The 15,686-nt window shown below is 40.9% G+C and overlaps 1 protein-coding gene across 1 annotated transcript in view; it reads left to right on the forward strand.

Annotated features, from left to right (window-relative positions):
• Nucleotides 1-14,752: 14,752 nt before the first annotated feature.
• Nxpe1 (neurexophilin and PC-esterase domain family member 1) overlaps nucleotides 14,753-15,686 on the forward strand; it is a 12,498-nt gene continuing 11,564 nt past the window's right edge. The window contains 1 exon segment of the mRNA XM_031345551.1: nucleotides 14,753-14,851. Within this exon segment, the coding sequence (XP_031201411.1) occupies nucleotides 14,753-14,851 (99 nt within the window).

Genomic DNA, 15,686 nt, shown 5'->3' on the forward strand with positions numbered 1-15,686 from the left:
GGCACCACCCACAAGAGGCCCTCTCTGCCTTTCTCTGTGATAATTCCAGCTTCTGTCAAGTTGACACAAAACCAGCCAGTTCAGATAAAGGAATGGAATTTTCATCAAGTCCTTCATTACCATATCCTTTAACTCTGCAATTATTTGCTGAACCTCACAAACTGTAGGACCCTGACCTATTCTCGCTGCACCTGAGAGAAAATAAGTACAAAAGAAAACCTTACGTCTGGGTATCCTATATTAAGGATTAAGGGCAGGGTATAATACACTCTTTGTATAATTGTCAGGGAATCCTTGTTCACAGTCCAAGTGTACCCTAGGAGAAGGGTGGTGTCAATAACACTAAGACCCTAACATGTTCCACATACTGCTCTAATCTAGAGATATTGTGAGGTGTGGAGAGATAGCTCAGCAGTTATCAGCTCCCAAGCCCACATCAGGCCTCTCACAACTGCCTGTAACTCTAGTTTTGGATGATCTAAAACCCTCTTCTAAGAACACCTGCATAAACATGGGGCACACAAACTCATGTAGATACACACACATATACACATAAACAAAATGTCTTTGCTTTTTTTTTTTAAGAAAAAAAAAGTCACTTGAAATACCTACAATCAAGACTTTACCAAGTAATGAAGGAACAGGGTAATTAACAAAAAAAAAAATTTTAAATATTATGTAATGATTAAAAGCAAAAAACTATGTCATGGTCCAGTGCATGACCCCACACTCATGAGTATCTGATCAGTACAAGTTGGATTCAATGAATTTATCCAAATAAAGAAAAAGACATGAAGCTAGGAAGTGGTAGGGTGGGATCAGGGGAAAGTTAGGGGAACAGTAGAGGTGAATATGACCAAAACACATGAATCTATGTATAAGTTGATAAAAATAGTACTGTTAAAGTAAATCATAAAATAGTATGATAGAGTGTTATGTGGTATTGACAAGTGAGGTGGTGTCTTAGAGAAGATTTTGGGGGACAAAGGGGTGGAAAAAAGGCAGCCTTCAGAGAAATGGTGAAGAGAGACACCAGGGAAGGAAGCCTTCCTAATAGCTAACTTCTGTAGCATGCTAAGGTACTATACAGGATACTGGGGAGAATTTTCACTAGTGGTTCTCCTTGGCTGATGACTGTCTATGCTACATTATCAACCTGCCAGACAAGGGCTGTCCACTAGTGTAATAGTGTATGACTATTGTGGCCACCACAAACAGTTTACTCATTAGACTTAAAAGACCTACTCCACAAGAAAAAGCTCCTGATACAATGAGCCAAGGCAAAGACCTGTGGCTAGGGAGAGCAGAGGCCCCATAAAAAGGAACAAAAAGGCTAAGTGACATCATCTCAACTCCACTTCATCTTCAGGATCCTAACTCATAGTTTAACTTTATACAGAAGGCAAAAAAGTGTGCATAGCTAAGCAGTCTCAGTCAAAGTAAGGCCCCACCCATCATTATCTGGACATCAGCATCTCATGCAAAGTGGGCTGATAAGTTGTTAGAATGGTGTGAAATCATTTTCTAGAAGATACTCTCTTCCTCTGGCTAACACCACCTTTCCTTATTCCAGCATGAGGTTCCTGGAAAACACCACTTTCTTGGGAACATTTGTAGTAATAGTCTAATAGCCAAAAGGAAAGACACAAGAGTCTCTATAGAATACTTGCATCCCTGCTGGGATCATTGCAGAATTACCTTCTGAAATGTTGTTTGTACCCATAAATGGCTCGTGGTATCAGACTGTCTAACTGATACCAAGGAGGGGAACTTCACCTCTGCAGAGGATGGTGGTCACTGCAGGCACTCACTCAATCACAGTGGTTATGGCTGGTGACTGTTAATGTGGTCCGACACTCAGTCATAAATGGAAAAAATAATCATAAGCCTATGTCACCACCTCCAAGACCCAAGAAACATTGCAGGAGAGGAATGAGCTAGAGTCACTTGGGGCATGAAAATCCTTTGATATCAGAACAAACCAGAAGATAGAGTTTGTTGGAGTAGATAGTAGTTTTTTCAAGATCAGTTGGGCAATTGTGGCAGAAGCTATCTACCTTGCAGAAAAGTGTTTGTTGAGAGCTTTTGGTGCCACTTCTAGGAATTCAGCATTTGTCACTGGGCTTGGACAAGGAAGTAGGCTCAGATGAGAATATTGGGAACAGTGACCATGGGGCTTTGCTTACTACTTTGCTGAATCACTACCTTATGTGATCTCTTTGCTCACCACTTTCCTTATTATCTATGTGATCTGTTTGCTTACTACTATCCTTGACTGACTTCTTGTGTGACCTCCTCGTTTACTACTTCTCTTGATTACTTTGTCTTTGATCTTAGAACTGACCATGTTTTTTTCAATATCCCTTGAATGATATAAAAGCAGGCTGGAGAGAAATAAAGCTGCTTCGGCCTCAGTATGGGCTGGAGTCATGTTATAATTGTGTCTAACTTTTGCTTTTTCACTCCTCAGTACCTTGCTTGAGACCCTGTTGACTGACCGAGCTGGCTTGGTCAAGGAACATCATCTCTAGAAATTTTAAGGGATGATGGGTTGACAATTTCTTGCTTTGAAAAGTTCTTTTTTTATTTTATTTTATTTTTGAGATCATGATATAATTATATTCTCTCTCCCTCCCTCCCCTCCCTCTGGACCATCCCATATATTTCCCCTTTCTCTTTTTCAAATTCGTGGCTTTTTTTTTTTAAATTAGGTGCTATTATTTCATTCCTAAGTATGATCTGTTTGGGCCATACACTGCTCCTCATACGTGATTTTCAGGGCTGATGTTTGGTATTGGATAACCAATTGGAAGGCTGTTTTCTGTACTCCCAGCATTTCTGAGTTTCCTGTGCTTCTATCATAGGGCTGGGGTCTCATGGGTGTGACCTATCCTCTGTGGCGTGTCCCTTGGTGTCTTCCCTGTTCAGCTCACACTTGAGCGGTCATGTTGGTGAGACTTTCTGAGTGGAGCTTTTGACATTTCTAGGAGACACAAGCTCACAGAAAATGCCCCGAGCCTCAGTAAGGGGGATCTGTGTTGTAGATGTTCAAGGCTACAGAGGCCTTGGCATTTTCTTCCCATGGCCTATTCCCTAAAGACCCCCCTCCCCACTTCCTGGTTTCTCCCAGAAGTCTTTTGAAAGACTTACAGAGCTGAGACTAACTCTATCCTTTTTGTTGAAATTCTCCTTCAACCCAGACCTTGCCTGTGTCCCTATGGAGGCTGAGACTGAGTTAGCCCCTCACTAGGCTCTCAGGAGAACCATCTCTGCTTCACAGCTGAGGTGCCAGCTTGGTGATAACCAGCTAGCAGGTGGCTTCATTTCCTCCACAGACAAAAGAATTAAAAGAGCTCAGAGCAAACACATGTAAAGTCCATTATCAAGCATTACACAGAGCAAACAAAAGTAAAGTTCATTGGCAAGCATTATACCCACCCCATACCTCCTCAGGCAGAGGAGGGACTCCAGAGCTGGTAACCACCAGCTCTCAGGGTATTGAGTTTTCCTTTTTATTTAAGTACACCCCTACACACACTTTTTGGTAACCTTCTCTACTGTCATGCTTGATCTAAAGGCATTCATGGGTCCCTTTTGGTATAGATATTAGGTCCCTTGCTTCTGTCCACAAACATGGACACAGCTACTAGTTGTTAAAATCTGGCTACCAATCAAAGTGGGTCTCTGGCCCCCTCCCGCATTTTGGGTGTTGTAATGACCTGGGGTCGGGGGAAACCTTAATAGGAAAAAAAAAAAACTTAATGCAGAGAAAACAAAGTTTCCTTCCTGCCTCTCATGTGCTCTAGTCTTCTTGTTCCATGCTCTTGCTCTGTGCTTGCTCTCTCCCTCCCTCCTTTTTTCCCTCTCCTTCCCTCCCTTCCTCCCCCTCCTCTTCCTCTTTCCCTCACTCTCCCTCAACCCACCCTTGTTTTCCATACCCAGTTGTTGGATAAACTTTTTCCATGTTGCCCAGTACCAAGCTCCTGTTGTTAACTACATTAATTTTGAAAGCTGAAATTGGGCGAGGGAGGAGGATGTATCACACGAATCTCTAGGCCACTAGAGCACCACGGGAAATTTTGGCTTTCAAGAGTGAAAAGGAAGAAGGTGAGTTTGATCAACCTTTGTTTGCTGCCCGCCCCCCGCCCTCTGCCCCCCGCCCTGTCTATTCTGCTCATGCACCCCAGTGAAGGGGCCTCAGCTTTCTGGAGAGCAAGGAGCCAACAGCCCGCTCTTGACCTTGGCTCTGCATGCTGCTCTTCATCTGCTCATCTGGAAACCAGCTGTGCTGCCGCATGCGCAAGTGTGCAGGAAGTGGGTCATCCCTGAGCACTGCTCACTCCAACTTCCTCTTGGATCAGGATTTCTCTTGTAAGACAACCTAGAATTCTCTTGGGACAACCTGGCACAGACTACATATCTTTTTAATGTTTAAGCAGGCCTGTAAGTAAACTAGTTTATAACAACTGGACATTTAAAAAGGTGCAAATAATGGTATTGACCCCTCGGGGTGGGCAAGGAACAAGCCACGAAAATAATCAGTCACCTATAAACTCATCAACAGTTTCTTGTCTGACTCTGCAGCCCTGGCTGCCCTGAACTCTCCCGGTAGATCAGGCTGGCCTCACACTCAGACACCAGGCTGCCCCATCTCCTTAGCAGCTAGTAAAAGTGTACAATGCCTTGTCCAGCTCACCATCACTGTTTCAATACAGCAAACAGTCAGGCTGTAATTAATTAATTTCAGCCATGGTAGGCACAAACAGAATATCTTTGAGCTAGCAGTCAGCAGTAACCCTACAGCCTCCTCGTTATCCCCGCCCCCCGCCCTCACCCCACCCCCGCCACGTGATTCATTCAGGACTTTGTTCTCTCTACAATATTTGTTTTGAGGGCTTTTGGTTTTTTGTTGTTGTTGTTGTTCTTTGTTTGGGGGGGTTGTTTTGTTTTCTTTCCTGCTACAAAGTATCATGTATCTATTTTCTTCAAATTCTTAAAAGAAGAGGTTCCTAAAACTCAGGACCAGAATCTAAAAATGTTCTAGAGCCTCAGAAGCTGCGAGACTGCAAGGCTCCTCCCTCCAAAGGTTATAAAAGCATAAACAGTTGTCAGTCAGGAGGAGCTGCATGCGGGTTGGGCCAGAGAGCTCCAGGGCCAGCCTTATCTTCTATGTGCCAAGACTCATGCTCCTCGCTGCTGCCTTTGAGTCACGTGTTCCTTTCTGTAAGTAACCCCAGTAGGCTCAGTTCACTTAGACTTGGGAGGGATTGCGCCTTTAGATTGGTCTCCAAACTAGAGGCAACAGACAGACCTTTGTCACATCCACCTGGGGATGTCCTCACAACAAATATCAGCAATGTTTCTTTGCAGCTGATCATACTGCTTAGCTTGGCTTTTCACAGGTGGTATTATCCTGATGGGGATAAAGGAATATGCCGTGAGACCTTGGACCGTGAGAAAGATCAGTGTGCTTTAGACTTTTTCTGGAAAGCCTTCTAAAGAGAGGGAGTCCTCCTGCTTTGAGGACTGAGTGATAATCAAGTTTGGTCGGACTGGTGCCATTCGGTAGAAGGTTGTTTTCTTCAGTCAGAAAAGCAGAATCGTCTTTCTAAAATTTGTCTTCGGATGTGTGTTTTGTGTGTGTGTTTAATATACATGAGGAACTGAGTAGAAGAGGTTTCCCTTCATTCTAGTGCTGCTTTTCCAAGTGCTTCCCCTTCACATGAGCCTAGGGAACTGCTTCTGAATACTAGGTTTAAGTCTTCCTGGAGATCTTCTTAACTAGTTTCTATAATACATAGTAAAGTCCATGTTATTCACATACAGAATTACATAGTCTACTGAAATTTCATCGTGGATTTTTTTGTGTGAACCCGAGTGACAGATCTTTTATGATGTACACACAGTGTAGAACTAACGTCCAGGTAAACAGCAGGCAAGCAAGACGGGGCCATAAATTAATTACATTAATTTGTACTCTCACCTGTTACCGTCCATAGGGTCATACTGAAATTGAGATTTACGGTGTAACCTGACTGAATTTCAGCCAGCACTGGTCATATGCTTTGACTTTAGAAAATATATTAATGTAATCTGTCACACTTGAAAATGCATTTTAAAAAAGTATGCAACTACCCTGATAAATCAGAAAAAGACTTTCAAGGTAGCTCAATTTCAAACAATGTTACAAACAGGAAACTTTTGTTTTTTTTAAGATGAGAAACTCCTCTCAAATAGAATTCACTTAAAGAGAGCAAATACGCATGCTAGGCACCAGTTACAGTTACAGTTGTCTCTGATCTGAATTCATGCTGCTGTAAAATCCTCTAAAAAATAAATCACTAGAATTTCTAAATACTAGTCACAAGAATTTATTTTTAATATATATATATATATACATACATACATACATACATACATACATACATATGTAACTATGTAGTCAGCTAACATCAACAGGAAACAAGAAAGTCTTACCAACCCATGTCACTTATTTAGGAGTGGTTTTTGTGGAAAGGAATCTGATCTGTGGTTCCATACCCATGAGTGTGTGATCTATATCAGTTGGACTCAGCAGGTCATTTTAAAAAAAGAAAAGCAAAAATTAAAAACAGGAAATTAAATTGGACAGGGATGGGGGACTGGAATGGGGGAGCAGACTAGGGAAGGGGGAGCTGGGTTGGGGAGGAGGAACTTGACGGAGGAGGGGGGAGCTGGACCATAAAGGGGGGACTGGAAGGAGTTAGAAGTTGTAGGAGTGACTATGATAAAAAATACATTATATGAGCTATGAAATTCTCAAACAATTAATTTAAGTTATTTATATGGGTGGGCTGAGAAGTAGCTCACTGATTAAGAGCACTTGTTACTCTTCCAAAATCCTAGGGGTCAATTCCCAGCACCCACATCTGTAATCCTAGTTCTAAGCAATCTGATACTTCCTCTCAGGCACCAGGCATGCAAGCAGTACAAGCATACATGCAGGCAAAACATTTATACACATAAATTTTAAAAATAAAAATTAAATACATATACTGAATGCACATGTATATATAGTATATATCTACACATGTAGAATTTATATTTCCAAAACTGTTAGAATAACTTGTAACTCTCTTATAGGAACAAATGAAAAAAACTGAATAATTTTATTTTCAATCAGACTGAAGTGTCCAAGATCAATGAAGACAGTGGGGGCTCAAGGTATCTATATTCTAGAGAAAAAAAATAGGACAAGATCAGAGTCATTAGGGATATAAAAGGAGAACGAAGTAGCATCTTTAAAGTACCAATGCACTTTAAAGATGTCAAAGACCCAAAAACACAGACTTTCACTCAACAAAAACAGCCCTAGGAATAAAAGGGCTCATTTTAATGAAAGAGAAAATATAATTTTGAGGATCTGTCGCCAGAAGAGTTACACTTACAGAATATTATAGGTAGATGTTATTAAGCAAAAGAAAATTCTCCCTAAATGATGGAACAGAAATACAGAGAAGAGTGAAAGATGAGAAGCTAAATGAGGTAGTAGTCTATTAAAATGACAACATATAACATAATATTTATTTTTAATTAAAATACCTGGCAACACAAACAACAACAAAAGTGCCAGATAATTCAACATAGATGGAGTATAATTTTATAAGCTCCTCACTTCCTGGGAAATATTTAAGTGTAAATTTATTTGAGAAATTAAAATAATACATAGAGAGCTGGAGAGATGCCTTAAGAAGTACAGTTGCTTGCCAATGTACCTGGTGACCTGAGTTCATTTCTAGAACCCACATTAGGAGAGAACTGACTCCTGCAAACTGCCTTCTGACTTTCACAGGCACGGTAGTGTAGACACAAGAGTGTACACATACATGCACGCGTGTGCACATGCGCGCATACACACACATACCACACACACATACACTCACTCACTTACTTGTGAGATGCATACATAAAATGGAATCTCATTCAATAATGAGAAGGAGCACAGACCTGAGAAACACCACAAACATTTCACTGAAGAGGATGTCATAGGCGGGGTGTGTGGACCCACACTCTTAATCCCAGCACTTAGGAGGCAGAGGCAGAGGCAAATGGATCTCTGTGGATTTGAAGCCATCCTGGTCTACATAGCAAGTTCCATGCTAACCAGGACTGTTTTGAGACTGTTTGTATCAAAATACAAACAAAAAAGGATTGGAGAGATGGACCAGACACACAGTAGGTAGGGAGAGCTGTAGATGCCTGGGAAATGGCATAAGCAGTTAAGAGCGCTGACCGCCCTTCCAGAACACACACAATGGCTATCTGTAACTCCAGTTCCAGAGGATCCAATGCCTTCCTCCTCCTCTGAGCTCTCTGGGCACTGTAAACACATAGTAAACAGACCTACACGCAGGGGCCCACACACATAAAATAAAAATAAATAAACCTCAAAAAAGAAAAAACACACAAATGAATATATGTTGTACATATAATTCCATCTATATGAAACCCAAGAAAAGTCAAATCTATGTTAAAAGCCAAAACTGAGATCCATGTTTTTCTGGGACCAGACACACAGTAGGTAGGCAGAAGGGAGAGCTGTAGATGCCTGGGAAATGGCATAAGTTTATGGATAATAATAAAGATAATAATAATTCTATCAGAGGTAATGAGAACATGTTCAATATTGAGTACAGTCACTACACAGAGGAAAGCATTTCTCATCATTCTTAGAACTGTGTATTTAAATGCATGTATGCTTATGATATGTAAATTACACCTTACTAAAATGTTATGATTTTTTTTTTAAACCAAGACAAAGAGATAAGTTGAAATTACCTCTTTCTCAGACAGCAGTAGTAACGACGGGAAAAGGAACGTAAACAACAAAGACACTGACTTCCCTTAAAAACAAACATCCTGGTGTGGCACGAGGAAACAAGTAACCCAAGAGCAGCAACTAGAACAAGAAAGTATAATGGGACTTTATTTCTCTTTCTTGTTCCTATGAACTTATGTTCTCCACTCAAGAGTTTGTGGAGTGATGGCCCTGAAATGGGCTAATAGAGAGAAGCTCTCCTTTCACTCCCCTCCTAAGTGATGCCCAGCAAGGTCTCTAATTGTGAATACCAGTAGCAACCCTATTGTGGGGTATCCACCAGAGAAGACTGCCCAGACACTGGCTTAATCCAATAGAATGCCTTTATTAGCCCGTCAGCAGCTACACTGGGCATTTGGGATCCCAGGGTTGCACTAAGCCTTTCTCAGGGTGAGCTTTTAAACATAAAAACCATGTTCTGGGTGGACATACTGCAGTTAAAAAAGGACAATCAGCCAAATGTAGAATTACAGAAGCCAAAAGCAAGGTTAATACATTTAGGGACTTTCCCATAACTTTGACGGGTTAGGTTTTTGGTTTTCGGTTTTTTGGCAGGTGGTGCGGTCTAAGTACTAAATTTTGTGGCCTGAATGGCACTTCCATCACAGAGTCAGATGTGCTGAGGTCTGGAGCCCCTTTACATTCTTCACTGGTCTTAGTGAGTTAGTCAAATCATGGACTCATCCTGTTTTAGTTTAAGATGCAGGACCCCATTTCTTAATCCAATCAGAATAAGAATTAAAGGCCCAGACAGTATTGCTAACAGACTAGTTAACCAGAGAGACTAAGAGAACAGACTGGTACCAATTAACTGACTTATATCGTTGTCTCTTTGAGTGTATTTTTTCTCTACTGTATTAGGGTTTTACTGCTGTGAACAGACACCATGACCAAAGCAAGTCTTAAGCATAGCAGCATCTAAGCAGGCATGGTACAGGAGCAGCTGAGAGTTGTACATCTTCATCAGAAGGCAGCTAGCAGAATACTGACTTCCAGCCAACTACGGTCTTATATTCCACATCCACAGTGACACATCTACTCAAACAGGGCCACACTTCCAAATAGTGCCACTCCATGAGCCAAGAATGTACAAACCAACACACCAACTCTGGCAAACTTTTTCTTTTTATTATTCCTGATCAATTAGCACAGAAATAGCTGTTTTTTTCCAAAGCCATACATAGTTTCTTTTATCTTATGAGAAGTGAAAAGTGAGTCTAAGCTAAGCCTTTGCGATGTTGTAGGCTCATTTTTTTGTTTGTTTGTTTGTTTTAGTTTTTTGTTTTTTGGTAAGGAAATCTAATTTGTTTTCATTCATAAACGGAAACTTTTAATACCTCCAGGTCTTGCTCTATGTAGTTTGGAAAGCATCCGAAGAGGTACATGTAGTCAAACCGTACATGCCCACCGAGTAGTCTCAGAAGCTCAGTAACACTGCTGTTATCCAGATTAATTGGCCCATAAAGCAGAATAGCAAGCATCAGAATACAAAGAACAGGGAATGGCCGAGGCAAGTCCTCTAACACTAATTTGGGCTTCCCCCAGTCATAGTGAGTTGTGTTAGTCAATGTCTTGACTGGTTACTTCTTATCCCTGGGTAGTACAGGGCCAAGTGTCCAAGTATAACAGCAATCTTGGTGGATTTCTGGCTGGGAATGATTAACTCTGTTCCCGGGGGTCCCTTCCTGTGGCATAGAGACAGATTCCCAGGTTTTCCCCTGTTTTCAAAGGCCAGAATCTTTCCTAATAAATTTTTCAGAAAGCCTAAGTTTTACAAACCAAACATTTGCAATGAAAACCACCTTGTTCCTGGCAGTTAGGGGGCCCAGTTACACAGGACTCCATCATGGAATCAGTTGTACTAAGGTCTAGATCTCTGTTACACAATCGAAGCAGCTTTTTTTTTTTTCAATAACTGTGGCTCCATACACAATTTAAAATCATGGTGGTTTCATGCCACAGTGTGGTTACTAAGGAGACCTGAGGGACTGGAGAAAATAGCTCAGCAGTTAAGAGCATTGATAAGTCTTCCAGAGGATGCATAGCTCAGCAGTTAAGAGCACTGATAAATCTTCCAGAGGATGCAGGTTTGATTTCTAGCACTCATGCAGTGTCTCACAACTGTCAGTAACCCAAGTTTCTGAGGCCCTAATACCTTTTGCTGGTCTCTGCAGGCACTGCACACATATGGACAGTGACACTGACATCCACACAAGCAAAACACCCATGCACATACAGATTAAAAAATAAATTAAATAAAATAAAAAAGAGACTTGAAACGCCACCCATACTTGTAAATGCTTTAAAATTTTTACAAATATAATACCTCCATGCTTGTTATTTGGTGCGCTGGTGAAAGACTTACATACGCCGGACTGTGGTGGCGCACACCTTTAATCCCAGCACTTGGGAGGCAGAGGTAGGTGGATTTCTGAGTTCGCAGGCCAGCCTGGTCTACAGAGTGAGTTCCAGGGCAGCTAGCTATACAGAGAAACCTGTCTCAAAAAAGAAAAGAAAAGACTTTCATTTGACTAAATAAGAAGTTAGGTTTTTTAAAATGTTGATTATTGTGCTTCAGTGTAATTGAGTTATGATTCTCTGTTTTATTTTATATGTTGAAAATGTCATTGGGGGCAAGGAGTCTTTAGGCTGCATTAGATACCCAAAGATGGACCTGTTTCAGGACAAATAAGTCTTAGGACCTGGATATGCTCATCATACTGTATGATCAAAACAAGGCTGTTGATGAAGCCAGCATGCCACAGGTTAAAGGAAGGAAAATAAAAAAGGAAAGAGAGTAGAAGAGACAAGTCATATAGTTCATATAACCTGAATTATATTCACTGCAGAGAATGAATATTATGGCTGTACCCAAATACCCTAGAAGCCAGAAAGTGTAGTGTAACTGGGATGTCACACGCCCAGACATAAGTTTATGTCGCTAGTGACGGTAGGGTCAAGATCTCCAATCTGTATGTGCATGGGTACCCAGTAACTGAACATGACCAGACTTAAGGAGCCAAAAGTCAAGAAGAAAATCCACATTTCTGGTAGGGAACATGGTTCACAAGGACAGGGAGAAGAATTGGCAGTAGTGACAAAGGGGAATCCAACAAGCCGACTTTGGAGATTCCTGGGAGCAGGGTAAACTCAGCTCTGCTCTCATAGAAGCAACTCTGTTTGCAGCCTTTGTTTGTTTCTATGATGTAAATGTATCCACAATGGCCAGTTAGTTTCAGCCAGCAAGAAATGTGTACAATGTTGCTTATTGGCTATCCTGAGACTGGTTAGCACACCTCTAACCTTGAGTGTTTCCAGTGGAGACATCCTGAGGGCATTTGGAGAAGCAGAGCCACGCAGGCTCTAGTGAGACATCTCTGAGTTCTAAGCCAACAGAGAACTGTACCCTCCAGTTACTTCTCTTCCATGAAGGAGTCTGCTCTTGAATGTCCATCGGCCTACTTGAGGTACAGCACAAAGGGAGATGGGGTGTATCATGGCAAAGTGTGCATGTTAGACCAAGGGAGCTCAGAGGATAGAAAACCCAGCGTTCATCCTCAAGATTAAACAACAGGGGTTTTCCAGATTTAGCAGAGATCATGGCGAGTACTGGGAGGTGTCCATCCTGTGAGAGATAGAGGCTAGAGGGGACAGACAATGAAGGGGAAATATGGAAAAATAAGGTATATTCCAAGGTTGACATGAGTGTGGCGTCATACTCCTGTATTCCAACCTTTAAAAACAGTTACTTTACCCACTCTGTTGACTTTCCTCATCTTCTGGAAACATATGGATAAGTATTCAATATTTTTACATTCATCGATAAACAGAATGAATAGACATTTAATGAAACACAGCTTGGAAATCTGAGAGTCAAAACTACAGGGTATTTTTTTTTTTCAGGATTGGTAAAATTCTGTCTGTGTACACTGCTTTCTATGTCGAAGAGCATGAGTCAGAATAGGTATGGTAACTCATGCATTATGAACTTCACCTAAAAGTTAGAAAGACTAGGTGAGACTTAGGGCGGGGGGGGCGGGGGCAGGGGGAGGAGCTTTGACTGACACATTACCTCACTACATGCTACTTGACATTACTAGAAACTATGAACTCTTAGTGGGTAGAAATGGAGTTGGTTTAGAAGCACAGATTATGCTTTTTTTTTTTTTTTTTGACAATTACTCATCCCACAGACATTATGCTTGTCAGTGACATGGGGCACAAGACATACAACCCTGAGACAGGATGATTCCAGTGTTTTATTCATAGACAGGTTCTGGTTCTCTCAGGAAGTCATTTAGTATTAGATACACAGTATGGTGAGTGACACAGACTACACCAGCCATGATGTCTTTTCTCCTGATTTCATTCACTTCATCTCTACATCATTGGACACAGAATTCAGTCCTTCTAGAAGTTCTCTGAGCACCATGTTTCCATCATTGGAAAGTCATAGCTTAGTCATTAGACTGTAATGTAGTATTAGCTGCAACCACTCATGGTATCTCGCTTAAAACAGTTAACTAGTTCTAAAGTGACTTTCTCCTCTGGACTCTGATACTGAAGTTGGGGGGTCGAAGTCTATATCCCAAGAAGCCAAGTTCAGCCACCCCATCCTTTAGAAGTCAATTTAAAAAGCCAAATGAGTAGCACTAGGCATCCAAGGAGATGCATTTAATGCAAACATGTGAAAAAAGGGACAAAGACATCCAGCGACTGCACAGATGTCTACCTTCAGGTTCTGAAAGGAGACTAAAGTTTAACTAGCATCATGGAAATGCATACCTAAGCAGTCCCAACAAGGTGTGGCAGTACCCACTATTGACCCACTGCTCTCCCCATAAGGCCGTAAACCTCCTTCTTAGAGAGAACGGTCCTCTGCCCATGCCGTCCCAGGCTTTTCTTCTTACAGCATGAGATTCTTGGGGAAATTCCAATTTTCTTAAAGTCTGTTGTTTTAATAGTTTGATAGTTAAAGTGTCTCTGTAGAATATATTCATTTCTTTCTGATCAACTATATTTGGGTTTCTGCATGAGGGTTACTTGGTTTTGCTCTGTACCAATAAGATGCAAACAGAATCCTTTTAGAACCTATTAAGTTAATTCACCCATGCAGAAGCTTTTCAGACAGCTTAAAATTCACTGTAGTTTTGATTTTTTTAAAAAAAAAATACAGAAAACTAAAAAACAGTGGGTCTCTACACACTGCATCTGGTAAGTATTATTGCCGTTCTCCATGAATGCCTTGAAACGGCCATAATTCAGTCTCACTTCTCTCTGCTTCTGTCCTCCTCCTCCCCACCCAAAACATCTTCCAGCCACCTCTCTTCCCCTTTCTTCATGTAATCTTGTTAAATTTGTCTTTTATGCAGAGTAATTCAGACTCTACCTCCCAAAAGAATCTCCACTTCAAGATTCATACTTGGTGTTCAGCAAAAAAAAAAAAAAAAAGAGTCGCTATAGAACCTACTTTGTTTAAAGGTATTTTAAAGATTATTTTTAATAACATAAGTTTAAGGTGTTATCAGTATCTTCTATCTTCCCCTACCCAAAAAAAAAGATATCTACTGGCTAATTAATTTTTCTGCTTCAGATTGGGATTGTGGTGAGTGAAAGTGGGGTGTTTCTATAGAAAACGAATACAGGGAGAGAACATGGTGGGAGGCATCTGACTGCTACTTCAGGGTTAAGGATAAGAAAGAGAACCTTCAGACCAAAGCCTTTAAGAAAAGGTAAACAGGGGTTGTTCACTAAGACAAAGAAAAAGAAGGTAGCTCATGAAAGATGATCAAGTCTCAAGGCAAATCCCAAGTTCCCGGGAAAGAGCATGCGCCCAGGCTCTCCCTCCCTTCTCACCTGATGCCTTCTCTTGTGTTCTTTCCTAGGACACGGATCATGTTCTCAAATATAGTGTGTCAGAAAATGCTGCTAATGTTCATGTTGTTCTTAATAATTACCTGGATAATATTTGTAATTTCTCAAAATTCTGCAAAGGTAGGAACACGTTTTCCCATGTTGATCAGATGCTGGACCTGTGTGAGCTGTCTCCTCAAAGCCCTTTACTCAATCTCCCAGTCTAACCGGGTTTCCTTCTCCCTTCTTGACTTATGGTGAGGGCAGGGCACCCTGTCTCTACTTCCCTGCTTCCCATTCATCCTCAGAGCTTTAAAGTCAGGCTTCTACCTCTCACGGCCATCCCAAATGCCCTTTGTTAAAGCCACCAACTGTCATACCACTAAGTAAGCATTTGTCACTAATCTTGATGCACATATCCTTGGCTGTCTAGATCCAGCCTGCTACTGTCTTTTGCCACATAATTATTCTTAGTAACCAGTGTGCCTTACAGTTTCTTGATACTAAGCAACAATTAGAAAAGGTTTACCACTAGAAGTTTATATAGGAATTCAGCCATGTTTTGTTGTGTTTTTTCTTGTGGCATTTCTATATTTAAATATCAGGTTGTGTAATCCCATCACTCAGGAGACTGAAACAGCAGGATTGTGAGCCTATGGTCCAATTACAATCAGATAACTTAGAATATGAGGGGATTTTTGCCTCTAATCCATTAAAATGTAAGTTATATTGCAATATTTTTTCTTTCTGAATCCATATCTGTAATTCTAAATTAACCCTTAGAAAGACATAACAAACATATTCATGCATTCCTATACATATATAAATTTCATTATTACATGTTTATATAAACATGTCTATATAAAAACATGTAATAACATTTGGAGAGACAGAATTTAAAGCCATGTTCATGGATTGGAAAAGCCTTCAACTTCTCTATATTATACTCATCAAGTTTTAGAATAAAAAGCATCAT

This window comes from Mastomys coucha, unplaced genomic scaffold, assembly GCF_008632895.1.
Source record: "Mastomys coucha isolate ucsf_1 unplaced genomic scaffold, UCSF_Mcou_1 pScaffold23, whole genome shotgun sequence".
Lineage (NCBI taxonomy): Eukaryota > Metazoa > Chordata > Mammalia > Rodentia > Muridae > Mastomys > Mastomys coucha.